This window comes from Manduca sexta, chromosome 28, assembly GCF_014839805.1.
Source record: "Manduca sexta isolate Smith_Timp_Sample1 chromosome 28, JHU_Msex_v1.0, whole genome shotgun sequence".
In the NCBI taxonomy this organism is placed as follows: domain Eukaryota; kingdom Metazoa; phylum Arthropoda; class Insecta; order Lepidoptera; family Sphingidae; genus Manduca; species Manduca sexta.
In genome coordinates this window covers 9,359,273-9,375,139 of record NC_051142.1, presented here as the reverse complement: position 1 = coordinate 9,375,139, position 15,867 = coordinate 9,359,273, and the positions used below count along the sequence as shown (strand labels likewise).

Below are 15,867 nucleotides of genomic sequence, written 5' to 3'. Positions count from 1 at the left end.
CAATTCAATTTGACGGACTTTGACGCTTTTCGACAGGCATTTTTGCATAAACGAGATGGTTCTCTGTGCCTGTACCCTTTATAAATTTGTAAAATTTAGAAAGATGCGTGTGACATCCATCGTTCAAAGCCCATGGGTATAAGAAGGTTAAAAAATAATTCGGAGCCAAGACCCACTTTGTATCACTTAGCCAACGGAGTGAGAAGTAAGTGAGTATAAAAAAATATATTTTTGGACTATATGGTCTAGTATGATCTCGCTTCCATATTTTATTTATTTCAAATAGGTACTAAAATTTGCTGGGATGGTTTTCAGATTCTGAGTTCCGGTCTGAATTGAGATCTGAAAAACGGATGTATAAGCCCGACTTTACAGCGCTGTGCAATGAGCTGTCATTTTACTTTCTTCGGTTGTCAATTTTATTAGTTTTCATGTTTAGTCCAGATTGCTCATTGGATTTAGTTTATAAATTGTGTGGAACTAGTTATATTTAATCTGTAAAATTTTATTATATCGTACTGTGACACTCGATTATTATTTAAGATGAAGCGGAGTTACGATTCCATGAATTCGTCCATTGAAATCAGTTCCTATCGTGATCAACATTTTAAGGTATTGTTCATGGGTTCTATTGTTTACATTGTTTATTAAAACACAAATATTGTGCAGTAATACATATTATACGAATACATGTTAAATTTGTTGATTTCAGGGCTCTCGTAGTGAACAAGAGAAATTGTTAAAGGCATCATCAACACTCTACATTGGTAACCTGTCATTCTACACAACAGAAGAGCAAATATACGAACTATTTTCACGTTGTGGTGACATAAGAAGAGTTGTTATGGGCTTAGACAAGTATAAGAAAACACCTTGTGGGTTCTGCTTTGTAGAATATTATGCTAGACCAGATGCTGAAAATTGTATGAGGTTAGTTCTATCAATTAACCAATCTACCAACCAGCCAACCAACAAATATACTCTATAATAACTATTATTGATTCATCTACGCTAGTAAATAAACTCTAACTGTGCTAAGCCTTTTATGTTTATTTACATTAAAATGACGTAGGTTAAAAACTTTTATACAAACAATAACTTCTTTTAAAATATTTCCATTGTAAGAAACAATTGAGAAATAAGTAGATACCTGTTTTAATGTAATATTTTCAATCTCTAGTAGTACAAACCAGCTATACTCAACCTGTGTGTAATGGAGCTTTAGCACTTAGCCTGCTGAGCTTTTGCATGTGGTTTTAATGTTAAGATGAATTATCAAGTTTAATGAAACTTTACAGATATATAAATGGTACTAGACTAGATGACAGAATCATCCGATGTGACTGGGACGCAGGATTCATAGAAGGAAGGCAATATGGACGAGGCAAAACAGGAGGACAGGTACTATATATTATGGTATTGGTATTATCTGTGCCTTGATGACATAGTTGTCTCATATATTATATATGTTTTAACAATGATAAAATAAAAAGCTAAAGGGTTTGTTTAAAATCTGTTTATTGTGTATTCTATACTTGATGGAAAATTATGTCCTAAAATTATAGTATCCAAATGGAAACTGTTTCACTCATTGCACTCATCTCAACAAGCAGTAAAATGTTATTTATTTAGTTGAGCAGGAATTTGAAATTAAGAATCTTTGCTATATATTATTCTGAATTAACACTAACTATGGGGTTTTAGGTCAAATTCAGACTGATGATAACATGCTTAAATAGTGCAGCTCAAACTGTTTCTTCAAAAAGCCACAGTTTCTCATGCTTCAATATTTTGCATTTATGTCATATAAATGATAGTTCTTTCAAAAATCACAAAATCATTATTTTTGTAATAGTCATGTACGAAAGAAATGCGCTGCTTCCATTGAAATATTTTACCACCTGATCTCTTCTCCCACATGTTTATATATTATAGACAAAACAAAATGAGATTATTTATAAGACACCTTGTATTATATAATACACCCTACATTGTATCATTATGTATTCTATTAAGTATTATTTTCTAAAGTACTTTTATATTGATAGACTCAAATTTGTTATGCATAATTTTCAGGTTCGTGATGAATACAGAACTGACTATGATGGTGGCCGCGGTGGCTATGGGAAGATAATTGCACAGAAAATTACTCCAAGCAATCTGGAGCGTTGATAACATAGTGTAACATAACATATTGTAAGTGTGGATCTATACATTATTATGTGAAAGACTGTACTATTGGAATTATTGATACAAGATGCATTCAGTACCAGCAGAATGAGATATTAAAGATTTTATTTCATATAATCTGCATATTTATCATTACATATATTTATACAACATTTATCTGAATGTTTTGTTCTAGTATTAAGCAGGAAAGTGTTTACAATAACAAAATACACAAGTTCTATTAAAACATTTATTTCATACAAAATAAGACATTATAAGCTCAGAAAAAAAACAATTGTTTATTTCCAAAAATTAAGGCGTAATCATAAGCTCAACACTGAATCAATCAAGTCACAATAATAAATTACATTTACTAAAGATTTATGATTGACAATGATTAAAACTCTTTGTAACAGTAAACAAGTGTAAATATTAATGTATATTATAAGTAAATATAATATTATCACTTTCTTTTTGAGAAAACATAAGAAAATATGTTACTGATTAATATTAAACATTAATTGTTTGCTTAATAAGTTTGTGCATAATTTATTATTACCAATTATGGTGTACGCCGACTATGTTTTTGTGGCTAATAGCTGTGCTGAATGGATATGGTCTCACAACTATACAGTTGCTTCTTATTGACTTGTGCATTGCAAATTTTAAGAAAAGCCGAATATAGCGATTCAGTCGCATTTTCGGAAAACTCGCTCCTGAGTAGCTACAGAATCGGTATAAGCGGCCACCCTCATTATTTACGGAATTCGGTTAAAACATTTCGCACTTACTACAAGTATGTTATTGTGAATAATGATTTGTAAATGTATTAGAACGCAAATTTAAATTAATTGCTACTACACAATGCTATGTTTATGCCAGTTTAAATGCACCGATCCTGCAGTTTTCGTATTATATTTATCAAGCTGTATTCATAAGCACTGGCTTATTAGAACCATTTTAATAAAACTACATTCAGATCACAATAAAGTATGCTAATATAATATCAGATCATAATATGGAAGGTTAATGCTTTTATAGAAATGCTTTAAATAGTCTCGTAAGTACTTGAATGTTAACAACATAAATGATTTGTACATTTGTGACAATCTAATCAGTCCCTTGGGGAGGACTCTGGCAGAAGGTCGAACCACAGTGTTTTCGCTTCACGAAAGTCGTATTGGTTCAGATGTATTATCACCTGAAAATCAATAATTATGATGTCATGAGTTATTACATAAGTCTTTCTTTAAATAAATATATATTAGTCCGGAAAATAAGCTAGCGAGTCAGATGATGTCCACGTGTTGGATACGACGCCAATATAATGTATAACCACCACCTGTGTGGTTCGCCACGTGCTGTCTCGCGCATGCGTAGCAAACTTGATTGTATGTGAATATTAGCGTTACGACCATTCGGCTCACCCAATAGTTGTGTGCACATCGGTTACATAAAGTACAGCATAATATGCGTCTGCCGCTATCCTGTATTAGCGTTTTGTAAAACACGGTAGGCATGTGCTTTCGCATCCCTTTGTAGAGATTCTTTAAAAAACCGTGTAGCGATTGCATACACATACGCATCGCGCGATAAAAACAACAGGTGTGTTACACCATAATCATCCTCTTAATTTGTACAACTATTGTCAAATAAAATAAAATACACATAGGTACCTGTCCTATAACCGGGCTACCGCCAAGGAAGCCTTTGTGTGTAGCAACTGTCACTTCCACCTGCCTCGAGTGCAGTTCAGCCAATGGGATCACCCACTCAAATTGTTCGTCGTATTCCGGCATACAACTGTCCTTCACCACCTACAATTTCCATAAAAAAGATTACTGCTATACAAGTAACCTTTTATCTCAGTGCAGGTATGACTTTTAAGGTGTTACATAAAGTTTTAGAAAATGGCCCTCACGAGGATATCGTTATTAACTGCCGATTATAATTTTTACACTAAGAAAAAAAATATATTAATAAACCCTGACACACAAAAATCCTCCAAAAAGTAAAAAAAAATAATATGTTTGTCCTTTTCCTATCAAGAAGTAACCAAGATATGTTTTGGCCTAAAATGTCGTCTCGTGGGGAAACTGAGTTAGTTTTCAAATGGTTTTTGTGTGTCAGGGGTTATTAAAATTTTTAATTATCTATTATTTATTTCAATATTTTTAAAATACTTTTTTTTCTCCATTATGGGAATTCATCACAGAGAGATCCTCGCCTCTTACTAACGCCTACTTATTGAAACCATTCCTATGAGCCCAAAACGCTAAATCTGCTGTAAGTTGCTAAGGAGCAGTGATGTGACTTATCTAAGATACAAGTATTTGAAATACAGATACAAGATACAAAATACGTATTTTCATCTTGTATCTAAAATACTTTTTTAGAAAGTATTTTGTATCTTGTATTTAAATACTTTTGTTTAGTATCTTAGTATTTTATAAATACTTTTTCTGATAAAATACTTTAGAAAAAGTAGAGATTATTTGGTGTCGTTTATAAAATAAATGCGTAGAACTGACCGAGCCGTTCTTGGACACTATACTTGAGGAAAAATTAATAAATAGCGACTCTTTCTTTCTACAAATTTCACCGGCTGTTATGAATAGTTATGATTGATTTGAAATCAGTTATTTTTCGATTACTTTTGTGAAATTGGAGATTGTAAATATGGAAACGTAAGCTTTATTTTATTCAGCTACTTTATCTATTTCTATACTATATACTTCCTTTCGATCCGATCCGTTTTTTTAAATGAAGTGGGTACCAAAAGAGCGTAAAGAATATGTAAAAGAACTTATACTGACTGAAACACGAAAAATAAATTGATCTGAAAAAACAAGAATCTGAGGCTTTGGACAATGTAGAATGTGATATTAAATAAGTGAAAGGATGAATCTTATTACATCTTTTTAGAGGATTCTGATTCCTCTATTGCAAGTGGTGAAAACACGGGGTCTCCTGCCAGCGCTGCTGACTTAGAAACATTGCAATACTTTAATAATAAAGACATAAGCCTAAAGAGCTTAAATACTTACACTACAATAAAAAATAAAAAATTTAAAATACACTTGTTTGCCGAGCTCTGCCTCTGTGGAACGACTTTTTTCTTATGGGGGTATGATCATGCGGCCTCATCGAAGGAAAATGAGTGATAAGATGTTTGAAGAGCTGGTTTTGTTTAATCTAACTTAAAATTAAAATAATTATTCTTGTGATCTATAATGATGATCTATAACAAACAAATTTAAATTCAAATGTTGTTTTCTTACAAAAGTACTTATATTTTTAAAAAGTATTTATAAGATACCTATTTTGTATCTATTATTTCAAATACCTTTCTCGAAAGTATTTTGTATCTGGTATCTGAAATACTTAATTTAAAAGTATTTTGTATTTTGTATTCCAGATACTTTGTACAGGGTATTTTGTACATCACTGCTAAGGAGTTAGCTATCCCGCAGACTACATGATGCTGCAGCATCAGCGCAAGCTTGCCATGTCTTAGAAATACCATCGAAGTAATTGTATACCAAATTACAAATAAGTCGGACCTGTAAGAGCTGCTGATATTTTAACGCCTGGATATTCCTCGATCAGATTAAAATTGGTTCATTCATTCGGAAGTTACAGGCCACAGTCGGATATGTACATGAAGACACGTCTTAAACTTATAACACCCCTTTGTTTCCAATGTGTTTAAAAATATCGTTAGTTACGTACAACCCCGTTTCACACATGTCATGATGTTTTCATGTTACAAATAATACCACCCAAGTTATTCTATAATTTTAGATACTTACCACAGTCTTTCTTTTAGAATCTTTGGAGCGTCCAGGCAGCAAGTACAATTTGACGTATGGATCAGGCACGTTAGTTGGGTCTTTCAATGGTATATTCCTGTAGAGTACATAGAAAATTAAGTAATTTTAATTTTAAATATAAGTATATTTCGTGGGAGAAAAATCAATAAATTGAACCACATAACAAATACTCACATAATTTTATGAACAACTACGAACAAAGTTTGATTTTGCATACTATAGCGAAGAGAAAGTAAGATACGACCAAGCCCAGCCTCCCCTGCCGACCTGTACCAGATAGAAACACGATGATACATCACACAAAACAAGTAAGACATCGATAACGCACTAGAGAATGGGAAAGAATTCGATAATTAGCATGAATCGTTCAATACTTGTAATTTGCAGTTAAATTTTCTTACGTGGTCAGCGATGATGTCCTGTGGATAAGTTTTGGAGAATCACGACCTACAGGCGGTTGAAATTCTTGAGGAGTATCTAAAAATAATAATAATAATATCAGCCCTGTATTATATACTGTCCCACTGTCGGACGCGGACCTCTTCTACTACTGAGGGATTAGGGCTCAACCCACCACGCTCGTCTTGTGAGGATTTGTAGACTTCATACATACTCAAAATTCCTATTGAGAACATCTCGGGTATGCAGATTTCCTCACGATATTTTCCTTCACCGTTAAAACTTTAATTCACAAGGAATACATACATAATTTTAGAAAAGTCAGAGGTGTGTGCCCTTAGGATTTGAACCTGCGGACATTCGAGTATCTAATGACATGAAATTATTATTCATTGTTATTTTAAAAAATATTTACTAATTTCTATGCTAACTAATGTTAACGAAAAATTATAGTTATTACACAATAAATAAACTTACCAACTTCTTTTTCAATCTGCTCTACTGGGATAGACTTTTGAGACGCGTTATCTTGGGACACTTCATCAGCGCTCTTAGATTCAGTATTTTGCTGAACTGGAACTAATCGTAAGAACTTATTTTTCTCTTGTTTGAACCTAAAGTAATAGTTTGCATACACGTACTACAAAATATTACAAAAACAAATCATATATTATTCTGAAAATATTATTTAATTTCATCGAGCGATAATTCCTGCCAATTGTACCACCTCTCTGCCGTTATTGTTTTTTTTTATGTTAAACTGCATCTTTCAGTGTACAAAAAAGTTAAAATAAATCAAGTATCTATTGAAGTTATACCTGGCTCGTCGTTAGGGACAATCGGCTCAGGTTTTACAGTGCCGTCGGTTGTTTCGGCGGAGGGCGTGGGACTAGCGGCCGGTGTCGGGGGCGAGGGCTCCACTGGAGGCTGCTCTACTGATTCCAACTCCGCATCCTCTTCCTTCACTGCGTCTTTCAATATCTAACGCAACATTTTTAAATCATCCTTGATTTGTAACTGGCATCGCACGTTATATATTTGGTTTACTTCTACTAACACTGACATAGCCAACATACTCAAGCAAGTTACACATTATTGCACCTATTGTGTACTATATATAAATATCAAATAATAGCAAGCAGATTACTTAGGAACTTAGGTAGAGAAAAAACCTACCCTTAGCTGCATGGACATAATAATTTTCGACTCAGGACCAGATCTTTGCAGAGTCAACGGCTGAGTTAACATGCTCATATCCTTTTGCTTCAGCAGTGACGAAATGCTATAGATAAGTTGGCCAAGTAGACCTCCCGTCTTTTGATCTAGCACCTAGAAAAAGACAAAATGATTACCTTACTTTTTGGCTAAGACAAAAGAAGAAAAAATATTCGATTTGAATTATTACCTTAACTTCAATGTTATCAATCTCGGGGTTCTGTACTAGGAAAGAGTACCCGATCTCATAAACAGGGTCGTCAGTTCTCATCTGAACGGCGGAGTTTTCAGTTTTTTTGCCAACTGTCACAGTGAGGTATGGATCAGGACGAGCCTGCGAGCGTGCATTCTGAAACATGGAGCACAAATGGAAAATATCCAGAAATATAAAAAGTACGCTTAGTAAAGTAATGTATATTACATACAACTGTCTGTATTCATGAGAACTGAGAAGTGTTACTACAATATCACTTTTATATATATAGAAAAGTGGATTTAGATATACATAAATACACTTACCGGCAACTTTTTGCACGAATCAATGTAGACGGACAAGACTGCAGAACTGAGGTCACCACTCTTAATGAGTAATGTCTCCGTTAATGCCTAAAAATAAATATATATATGTTACCTGACGATCCATGAGAGTGAGTGACATACTATATACTATATACTATGGTCACCCACTCTCATGTGTTCATATATTATATGAACAAATTATAAATTAGTAAAAAATAAATACATGAAAAATCTCATAAAGAGGTATCCAACTTAGAATTAAACATATAGAATACTTACTCGACTCAGTTCCGTCACGTCAGAAGACAGACGATGCCAAGACAGACGGAGATGAACTTTCCCATGTTTCGCTTGTTGTAGGGTTTGCCACTGTAAATTATAAAAATAGGTTACGTTACACGCAAAAATATTATTTTTGAAACTATGGCTTTATTCCTTGTAAGGCAGGGTGAGGAAGTGGAGATAAAACCTGAAGGCGACGAGAGCAAGCACAAGCATGTCATCAACAGAATAACCTTTTTCTAAAAAGTGTCCAGATTAAACTTATTGATTACTGAAAATTTTATAAACATAATTCGGAAGCTGGACTGGAACTGTATGGCAAAAATATAAATGGAGATTATATCTCGCACGGGGATTCACAGACAATATGATGATAATGGCAGGTACGTTAGAGAAGGGGTGCTAGGTCAGGAAACCTCCTCGTGGTGCACCCTGGGCAACGGCGCGTCGATCATACCGATCAGGCTGATCTGCGCGTCGGCGAATATCCTGACAACATGGTGGTTGGCGGTCGTCGCCTGTTGCGGCGATCGTCGTCTCGTTTAGTTGACGATTGGTCCGGAGGGCCCACCTCGGGCGGCTCCTGGTTCTGTCCTGGGGGTGTCGACGGGCTCGGTGTGCGCTCACCCCGCCCCGAGCAGGCGGTGGGAGGGTCTCTCTCTCCCATTGTCGCCGTCGTAGATCGTAATCCGGTGTGGAGGTCTGTGGATATGTCTCGCGCTCCTGCCGGACCGAGGGTCTTGGCTTAACCGCCCGGACCGCGAGGAAGAAAAACCTCTATAAAAATCACCCCGAATCCCAAGCGGCGGCGCACCGCGAGGATGCATGGCCGATGGGTAGTTCGGTCTCGAGTGCGACCCCCGCCAGAGTACCGGCCGACACTCTGTGCGGGTTACGCTAGGCTTACCCAGGTACAGGGGGCTCTGCCTGGGCGGACCACCCTTTCCCCCATACTCGTGGGAATCTCATGGATGCAAATATTTTAAAAAACCCAACCAAAAAAAAACTGACGAGATTGCCTACTCCGGTTCCCGAATCCGGGGCTGGAGGGGCGGAGGTCGGAGGGAGCAATCCTGACGACGGAAAGATTGTAGGAGGAGAAGTTATAGGAGGAGATGTGGGCGTACAGCCCTGTGAAGGTTCAGCAGGTGATTTTGAATTTGCGGTTCCGACCTCGGTCGTTGAGCCTGAAACGAGTGGCGTTATCACGAGGCTCCGTAGAGGACGCCTTTGGGCGGGAAGTGCAACATCTTCGGTGAGGTCGCGATCTCGTCCGTCTAGCGACTCGGAAAGCGGCACAGATACCGGTCCGCCTTCAAAAACAGGCAAGGCACAACGTGACCTAAGAACTCAAAGACGGCAGGCTCACCGGATCCAGCGGGACGAGGAAATGGAAGAACGGGTTCAAGAGTACTTGAAAACCTCTGTGGATCCTGAAATACCTCCGATAGAGCTAGACGGACCGAGAGTCATTCTACGAGAGGACCTGACTCATTGCAGCAAGATCGTGCGGCTGATTATCCGCAAATCAGGCAACTTGAAGGGCACGAGCCAAAGAGCTCTGAACTCGGTGGTTGAGACCATAACCAAATACGTCAACCAACCGCAGGCGACGGTAAATGCTCGACTCGAGCAGGAGACGAAGGCGCTTAGAGACCACAGCGCGCGCCTTGAGACGGCAATGAGCAAGATGACGGAAGAGAACGCCTCCCTCAGACGACGTATAGAAGAACTGGAGAAGGCTCTGTGTGCGAGACCATCTGAAGACGCCATAGAGCAGCTGGAAGCCCGCTTGCAGGCCAGACTTGAGTCGACTCTCATGGGTCCGGCTCAAAGACCTCCCTTGGCCCATGAAACAAAAACCGCGCAAGTGGAGCTCCCAGTTCAGGGAAGGATTTGTTGGTGGGCAACCTCAGTCCGCCACCACCAAGGCTAAGGGCAAAGCGAAGGGCAGTAGAGCTGCCCAGCCCGCTCCACCTGTGCTGACACCACTTGTCACTCCCTCCAACAACCCGTCCTGCGTTGCAGTTGCCGGGCCATCTGGCGTAAAAGTAGCCAAAGGTGTAGCCAAAAAGGGTACTCAAGGCGAGAAGGGCGCCGCTCTGGCGCCGACACCACAGAATGCTCCACAAAAGACCAAGGGGAGAGGAAAGAACAAGCCCGCCCCCCCCGTGCAGCAAGCCCCACAGGAACCTAGTCCACTTCCGCCGGCCCCTGTGTCCATGGATACGGCCTGGACCGAAGTGGTGGGGAGGAAGAAGAAGGCCAAGTCCGGTGCACCGCGACAGCCATCGCGACAGTCGTCCAAGCGCTCCGAGCCGAAGCTCCGGCCGCCGAAGTCAGCCGCGGTAGTCATATCATTGACACCAGCGGCCGTTGAGAAGGGGCTAACGTACGCTGGAGTACTCACGGACGCCCAGCGGCGAGTGGATCTGTCTGGTCTGCAAATCGACAGACTCAGGCCTAAATATGCAGCCACGGGTGCCATGCTATACGAGGTGCCCGGGGCTGAGTCCGAGCAGAAGGCCGATTCCCTCGCCGCTCGGCTGAGGGAATGTTTTGGGGACTCGGGGGATGTGGTTGTCTCCCGGCCCACCAAGTGCTCGGAGCTGCGGATCTCGGGGTTGGACTTTGCGGCCACCTCCGAGACGGTTAAGGCGGCCTTATCTAGCATTGGCGGGTGTGCTGCGGAGGCGATTAAAGTTGGGGAAGTCCGCCCAGACAGATCCGGCATGGGTGCCGTTTGGGCCAAGGTGCCCACCAAGGCGGCCCAAAAGATAAAAGCGGGCCGTCTTAAAATAGGCTGGGTCGTTGCACGAGTGACCGTCCTCGAGGTGCGGCCTATGCGTTGCTACCGTTGTCTCGAGAAAGGGCATGTGCGAGGGAGCTGCGACGGTTCTACTGACCGTAGTGAGTTGTGCTACCGCTGCGGCAAGCCGGGCCACAAAGCCCGGCAATGCGCAGACAAGTTCAACTGCGCCTTGTGTGCCGCAGCTGGCAAGCCCGCCGGGCACCGAATTGGAGGGAAGAATTGTTCCGCGTCCTCCCAGAAAACCCGGCGTCGCCCGCGTAGAAGACCAGCTGCCGTGGCTGAGGTTCCGTCCCAGTCGCAGGCGGCGAGCCTACCGCAACCAGTGGTGGCCGAGATGGAAGTGGAGGAAGTCGCCCATCAATAATGGAGTTTAGATTCCTCCAGGCGAACATAAACCACTGCGCCCGCGCCCAGGACCTGTTGTCCCAAAGCCTGGCGCAGTGGTCGGTGCACGTGGCCGTGGTCGCCGAACCGTATTTTGTCCCGCCCCGCGATAACTGGGTCGGAGACATTGACGGGTCGGTGGCCATCATCACCCAGGGTGCCGTTGGCTCCCCGCCCTTCGCAAAAGTGGAGAAGGGCCAGGGATGCGTCGCGGCTCTGTTGGGGGACTTGTGGGTAGTAGGAGTGTATTTCTCCCCCAACAGACCCCTGGCCGAGTTCGAATCGTTTCTCGTTCGGTTGGGGGCCCTGGTTGAGCAGGGCCAACCTCACCAGGCGATCGTCGCCGGCGACTTCAACGCGAAATCCGCGGTCTGGGGTTCGCCGGCGACCACCACTCGTGGTAGGGTCCTGGAGGAATGGGCGATTTCCGTCGGCCTGGCCGTCCTGAACAGGGGGTCGGTGAACACGTGCGTGCGGCACAACGGCGGGTCCATAGTGGATTTGTCGTTTGGGAGCCCCGCCGTCGCACGTCGTGTCCAGGGCTGGAGAGTCCTCGTGGGCGTGGAGACATTGTCGGACCATCGTTATATCAGGTTCGACGTCTCCGCGTCCTCGAGTATCCGGCCCAACAGTGGTAGACCGAGTGCCCTTAATCAGGACGGCCCGCGGTGGGCGTTACGGCGCCTTGATAAGGAGGCCCTAGGGTTGGCCGCTCTGGCAGTATCGTGGCTCCCCGCGCCGGAGGGTCCGGTGCGGGTCGAGCAGGAGGCGGAGTGGTTCGGGGTGGCAATGTCGGATGTTTGCGACGCCGCCATGCCCCGGGCCCTCCGTCGTCCTCCGCGGCGGCAGGTGTACTGGTGGTCGGCGGAGCTAGCGCATTTGCGCGCGTCTTGCGTGGCGGCGCGCCGTCGATACGCCAGGCATCGCCGTCGCCGTTTGAGAAGTAGCACACACGAAGACCAAGAGCGGCAGCTTTACGGCCTCTACAAGGAAGCGAAGAGAGTGCTGCGGGTGGCCGTGCATAGGGCCAAGGTCGCGGCACGCAAGGAGTTTTTGGAGACTCTCGACGTGGACCCTTGGGGGCGCCCCTACAAATTAGTAATGAATAAGCTTCGTCCAACGGCGCCCCCGCTGTCGCAGAGTCTCCGGCCAGAACTTCTGGCCAACGTCGTCGCGACCTTGTTCCCGGCCATCGAGGATACCACTCCTCCACCGATGGCGCCACCGGAAGTGGCGTCTTCGTCGTTAGAGTTATCGGCAAGGGATATTCCGGAGGTTTCGCCCGCGGAAATGCGGGCGGCAGTGTTCCGGCTGCGGGGCAAGAACACCGCCCCGGGACTCGACGACATCCCCGGGAAAGCCTGGGTGCTAGCCCTCGAGTACCTGGGGCCGCGGCTCCGCAGCCTTTTCTCCGCCTGTATGGCACAGGGCGTCTTCCCGGCGCGCTGGAAAACCGGGAAGCTCGTCCTGCTCAAGAAGGAAGGGAGACCCGCAGAGTCGCCGTCGGCCTACCGGCCCATCGTGCTGCTCGACGAGGTTGCCAAACTTTTTGAGCGCATTCTACACGCGCGCCTTGTCGAGCACCTCGAGAGGGTCGGTCCCAACTTGGCCGACAACCAGTTTGGATTTCGTGGTGGACGCTCTACCGTCCACGCGATTCTGCGGGTCAAGTCGCAGGCGGAGGAAGCAGTGGCCAGGGGTAAAATTGTGATTGCAGTATCTTTAGATATTTCTAACGCGTTTAATTCGCTCCCCTGGCCATGTATCAATGAAGCACTGCGGTACCACGTGGTGCCACCCTATATCAGGCGTCTGGTGCACGCGTACCTTTCTGACAGGTACGTGGTGTATCCGGGCGCCGACGGGTGGCACCGTAGAGCGATGTCGTGCGGTGTCCCACAGGGGTCGGTTCTGGGCCCTCTCTTGTGGAACATCGGGTACGACTGGGTGCTCCGTGGTGCCAATCTCTGGGGCGTCGGCGTGACGTGCTATGCGGATGATACGCTAGTCACTGCCACGTCCAAGACCTTCCAGGACGCCGCGGCCCTGGCGGCGGTGGGCACCGGCGACGTAGTGAGTCGGATCCGACGTTTAGGTTTGAAGGTGGCCCTCGAGAAGACCGAGGCCATTTGTTTCCACGGGCCTCGGCGGGGGCCACCGGCCGGTGCCCACATCGTGGTTGAGGGGGTGCGGATTCCCATCGGCAAAAGTATGAAGTATTTAGGTCTGATCTTGGATAGCCGGTGGGAATTCCGCGCCCATTTCGAGAAGTTAAGGACGAAGTTGTCCCGGGCAGCGGGCGCTCTTTCCAGCCTGCTGCCCAACCTGGAAGGTCCTGGTATCCCTTGCCGAAGGTTGTACCACGGGGTCGTGCGGTCCATGGCACTGTACGGCAGCCCGGTCTGGGCTGACGCCCTGGGGCGGCGTTCTGTCGCCCTCCTGCGGGGCCCGCAACGAATCGTTGCGCAGCGGGCCATACGGGCGTACCGCACGGTCTCGTACGAGGCGGCTTGTGTTTTGGCCGGATTCCTGCCCTGGGATCTGGACGCCAAATCTCTCTCTGACACTTTCCACTGGAGGGAGGAGGCGTTCAGGAACGGGCAGCGTCCGGCCCCGAAGGAGGTGGAGGCCAAAAGGGCCTCCTTACGGCGAGCCGCCGTGGAGGAGTGGCGTTTCAGGCTGGAGGCCCCGTCAGCGGGGCTTAGGGCCGTCGCGGCAGTGCGTCCTGTCTTTGCACAGTGGCTGGACAGGCGCCACGGCGTGGCGACATTTCGCCTGACGCAGGTGCTCACCGGGCATGGTTGCTTCGGTGAGTACCTGTGTGAAATAGTACGAAAGGAAGTAAGCGCCGTGTGTCACCATTGTGACAACTGCCCGCAGGATACGGCCCAACACACGTTGGAGTCCTGCCCAGCCTGGGACGAGGAGCGCAGCGCTCTCGTTTCAGTCGTCGGAGGAGATCTCTCGCTGCCGGCCGTGGTCGCTTCCATGGTCGGCAGTCGGGAGGCTCTGGCGTGCGGTGGCCCACTTCTGCGAGGTGGTCCTCTCGCAGAAGGAGAGTGCCGAGAGGGATCGGGAACGGGCCGATCCCTCCCGCCGTCAGAGGAGACGAAGGAGGCGCCGGGTGGACGACTGACCGGCGTCTCCCGCCCTGTGGAATGGGGGCATTTGGAGAATTCCACCACGGTATCCCCTGCCTGTCGTAAGAGGCGACTAATAGGGGCCACGAAGGGGTCGTCGGCGGGCAGCAGGGGGCTGTCCGCCCTAGTGCATTTTTGTGCATTTTTGCACATCTTTCGGTTGACCCCCGGGATGGACGGCAGTGTGCTGTTGGCCTCACACTGCCGTAGACGCCGAGGGCGTCCTTCGGTGTGCGGGCTTCTGAGCCCCCCCCATAGGAGACGGGCCGCAAGGCGGCACCGCGCAGGGGCGGCTGCGGTCGCAGACTAGACACTTCAACGTCAGAGGAAGCCCGCGGCCGTCCCTAATGCGCCGAAGAGGGCCACCGCGGAGTTTTAGCTGGTAGGCCGTGCATAGGTTAAGTTGTATATAGGGTTAGGGACTCGGCCCGGCGGTCGCCCGAAGGTCACCATCAAATCCGGGCGGCTCAACGCCGGGCCGTAAGGCACGGTTACCCCAGCATAACCGCTCAGTCGCCCCCCACGAAGGCTGGGCGGTAGTAATAAGGGACTTTCTCCGCGAAACCAAAAAAAAAAAAAAAGGTACGTTAGAGAAGCTGCAACAGATGCTGAACGGCTTAGCATTAGTCTAACAACGAAAAGGTCTTACAATGAACTTCAATAAAACCAAAGTTATGATCAATGACCACCTAGATCGATTGTCAATGGGCCACCTCCTAGAAGTTGTCTCCTTATATTACATTACCTTAAGCAGATTCTGCAAATAGTAAGGAATAATTTTGAGAAGGAGGTTAAGAAAAGAACTTAGAACTCTACGGCTGGTCCACCAGTTTAAAGTCGGACAGCGAGTTATAAAACGTGCTCTACTCGGAGTTACTCTTAGGTAAATTTCGTAACGAGGTCTTTCGGCAGAGAACCCAAGTCACCGACATAGCACCCAGGATTATTGAGCTGAAGTGGCAGTGCACTGGTCATATGTGTCGAAGAACCGACAACTGCTAGGGCGAAAGAGTTCTTGAGTGAAGATCACGAGTCTACAAGCGTAATGTAGGACTAGGTGGACTGACGATTTGCTGACTGAAAGGTGGCTGACAGAAACTGGATGTGACAGGTC

General features: G+C 45.4%; 2 protein-coding genes across 6 annotated transcripts in view; one reads left to right on the top strand and one right to left on the bottom strand.

The window, feature by feature from the left end:
- Positions 1 to 372: 372 nt before the first annotated feature.
- On the top strand, positions 373 to 2,307 carry LOC115445105 (nuclear cap-binding protein subunit 2). Its single transcript, XM_030171203.2, has 4 exons — positions 373 to 612; positions 713 to 930; positions 1,299 to 1,401; positions 2,077 to 2,307. Exons 1-4 carry the CDS (start codon positions 544 to 546, stop codon positions 2,170 to 2,172), a joined length of 486 nt encoding a protein of 161 aa, XP_030027063.1. The 5' UTR covers positions 373 to 543; the 3' UTR covers positions 2,173 to 2,307.
- A 141-nt stretch (positions 2,308 to 2,448) lies between these two features.
- The window catches only part of LOC115445102 (extended synaptotagmin-1), a 28,528-nt gene continuing 15,109 nt past the window's right edge, over positions 2,449 to 15,867 (bottom strand). For all 5 annotated transcript variants that reach the window (XM_030171197.2, XM_030171199.2, XM_030171194.2 and 2 more), the window contains exons 14-24: positions 8,415 to 8,504; positions 8,136 to 8,222; positions 7,807 to 7,965; positions 7,578 to 7,730; positions 7,220 to 7,382; positions 6,879 to 6,980; positions 6,404 to 6,479; positions 6,177 to 6,269; positions 5,982 to 6,078; positions 3,846 to 3,986; positions 2,449 to 3,370 (exon numbers count right to left, since the gene is read on the bottom strand). In XM_030171197.2, the coding sequence (XP_030027057.2) occupies positions 3,284 to 3,370; positions 3,846 to 3,986; positions 5,982 to 6,078; positions 6,177 to 6,269; positions 6,404 to 6,479; positions 6,879 to 6,980; positions 7,220 to 7,382; positions 7,578 to 7,730; positions 7,807 to 7,965; positions 8,136 to 8,222; positions 8,415 to 8,504 (1,248 nt within the window). In that variant the 3' untranslated portion in view covers positions 2,449 to 3,283. The remainder of the gene's footprint in view (positions 3,371 to 3,845; positions 3,987 to 5,981; positions 6,079 to 6,176; positions 6,270 to 6,403; positions 6,480 to 6,878; positions 6,981 to 7,219; positions 7,383 to 7,577; positions 7,731 to 7,806; positions 7,966 to 8,135; positions 8,223 to 8,414; positions 8,505 to 15,867) is intronic.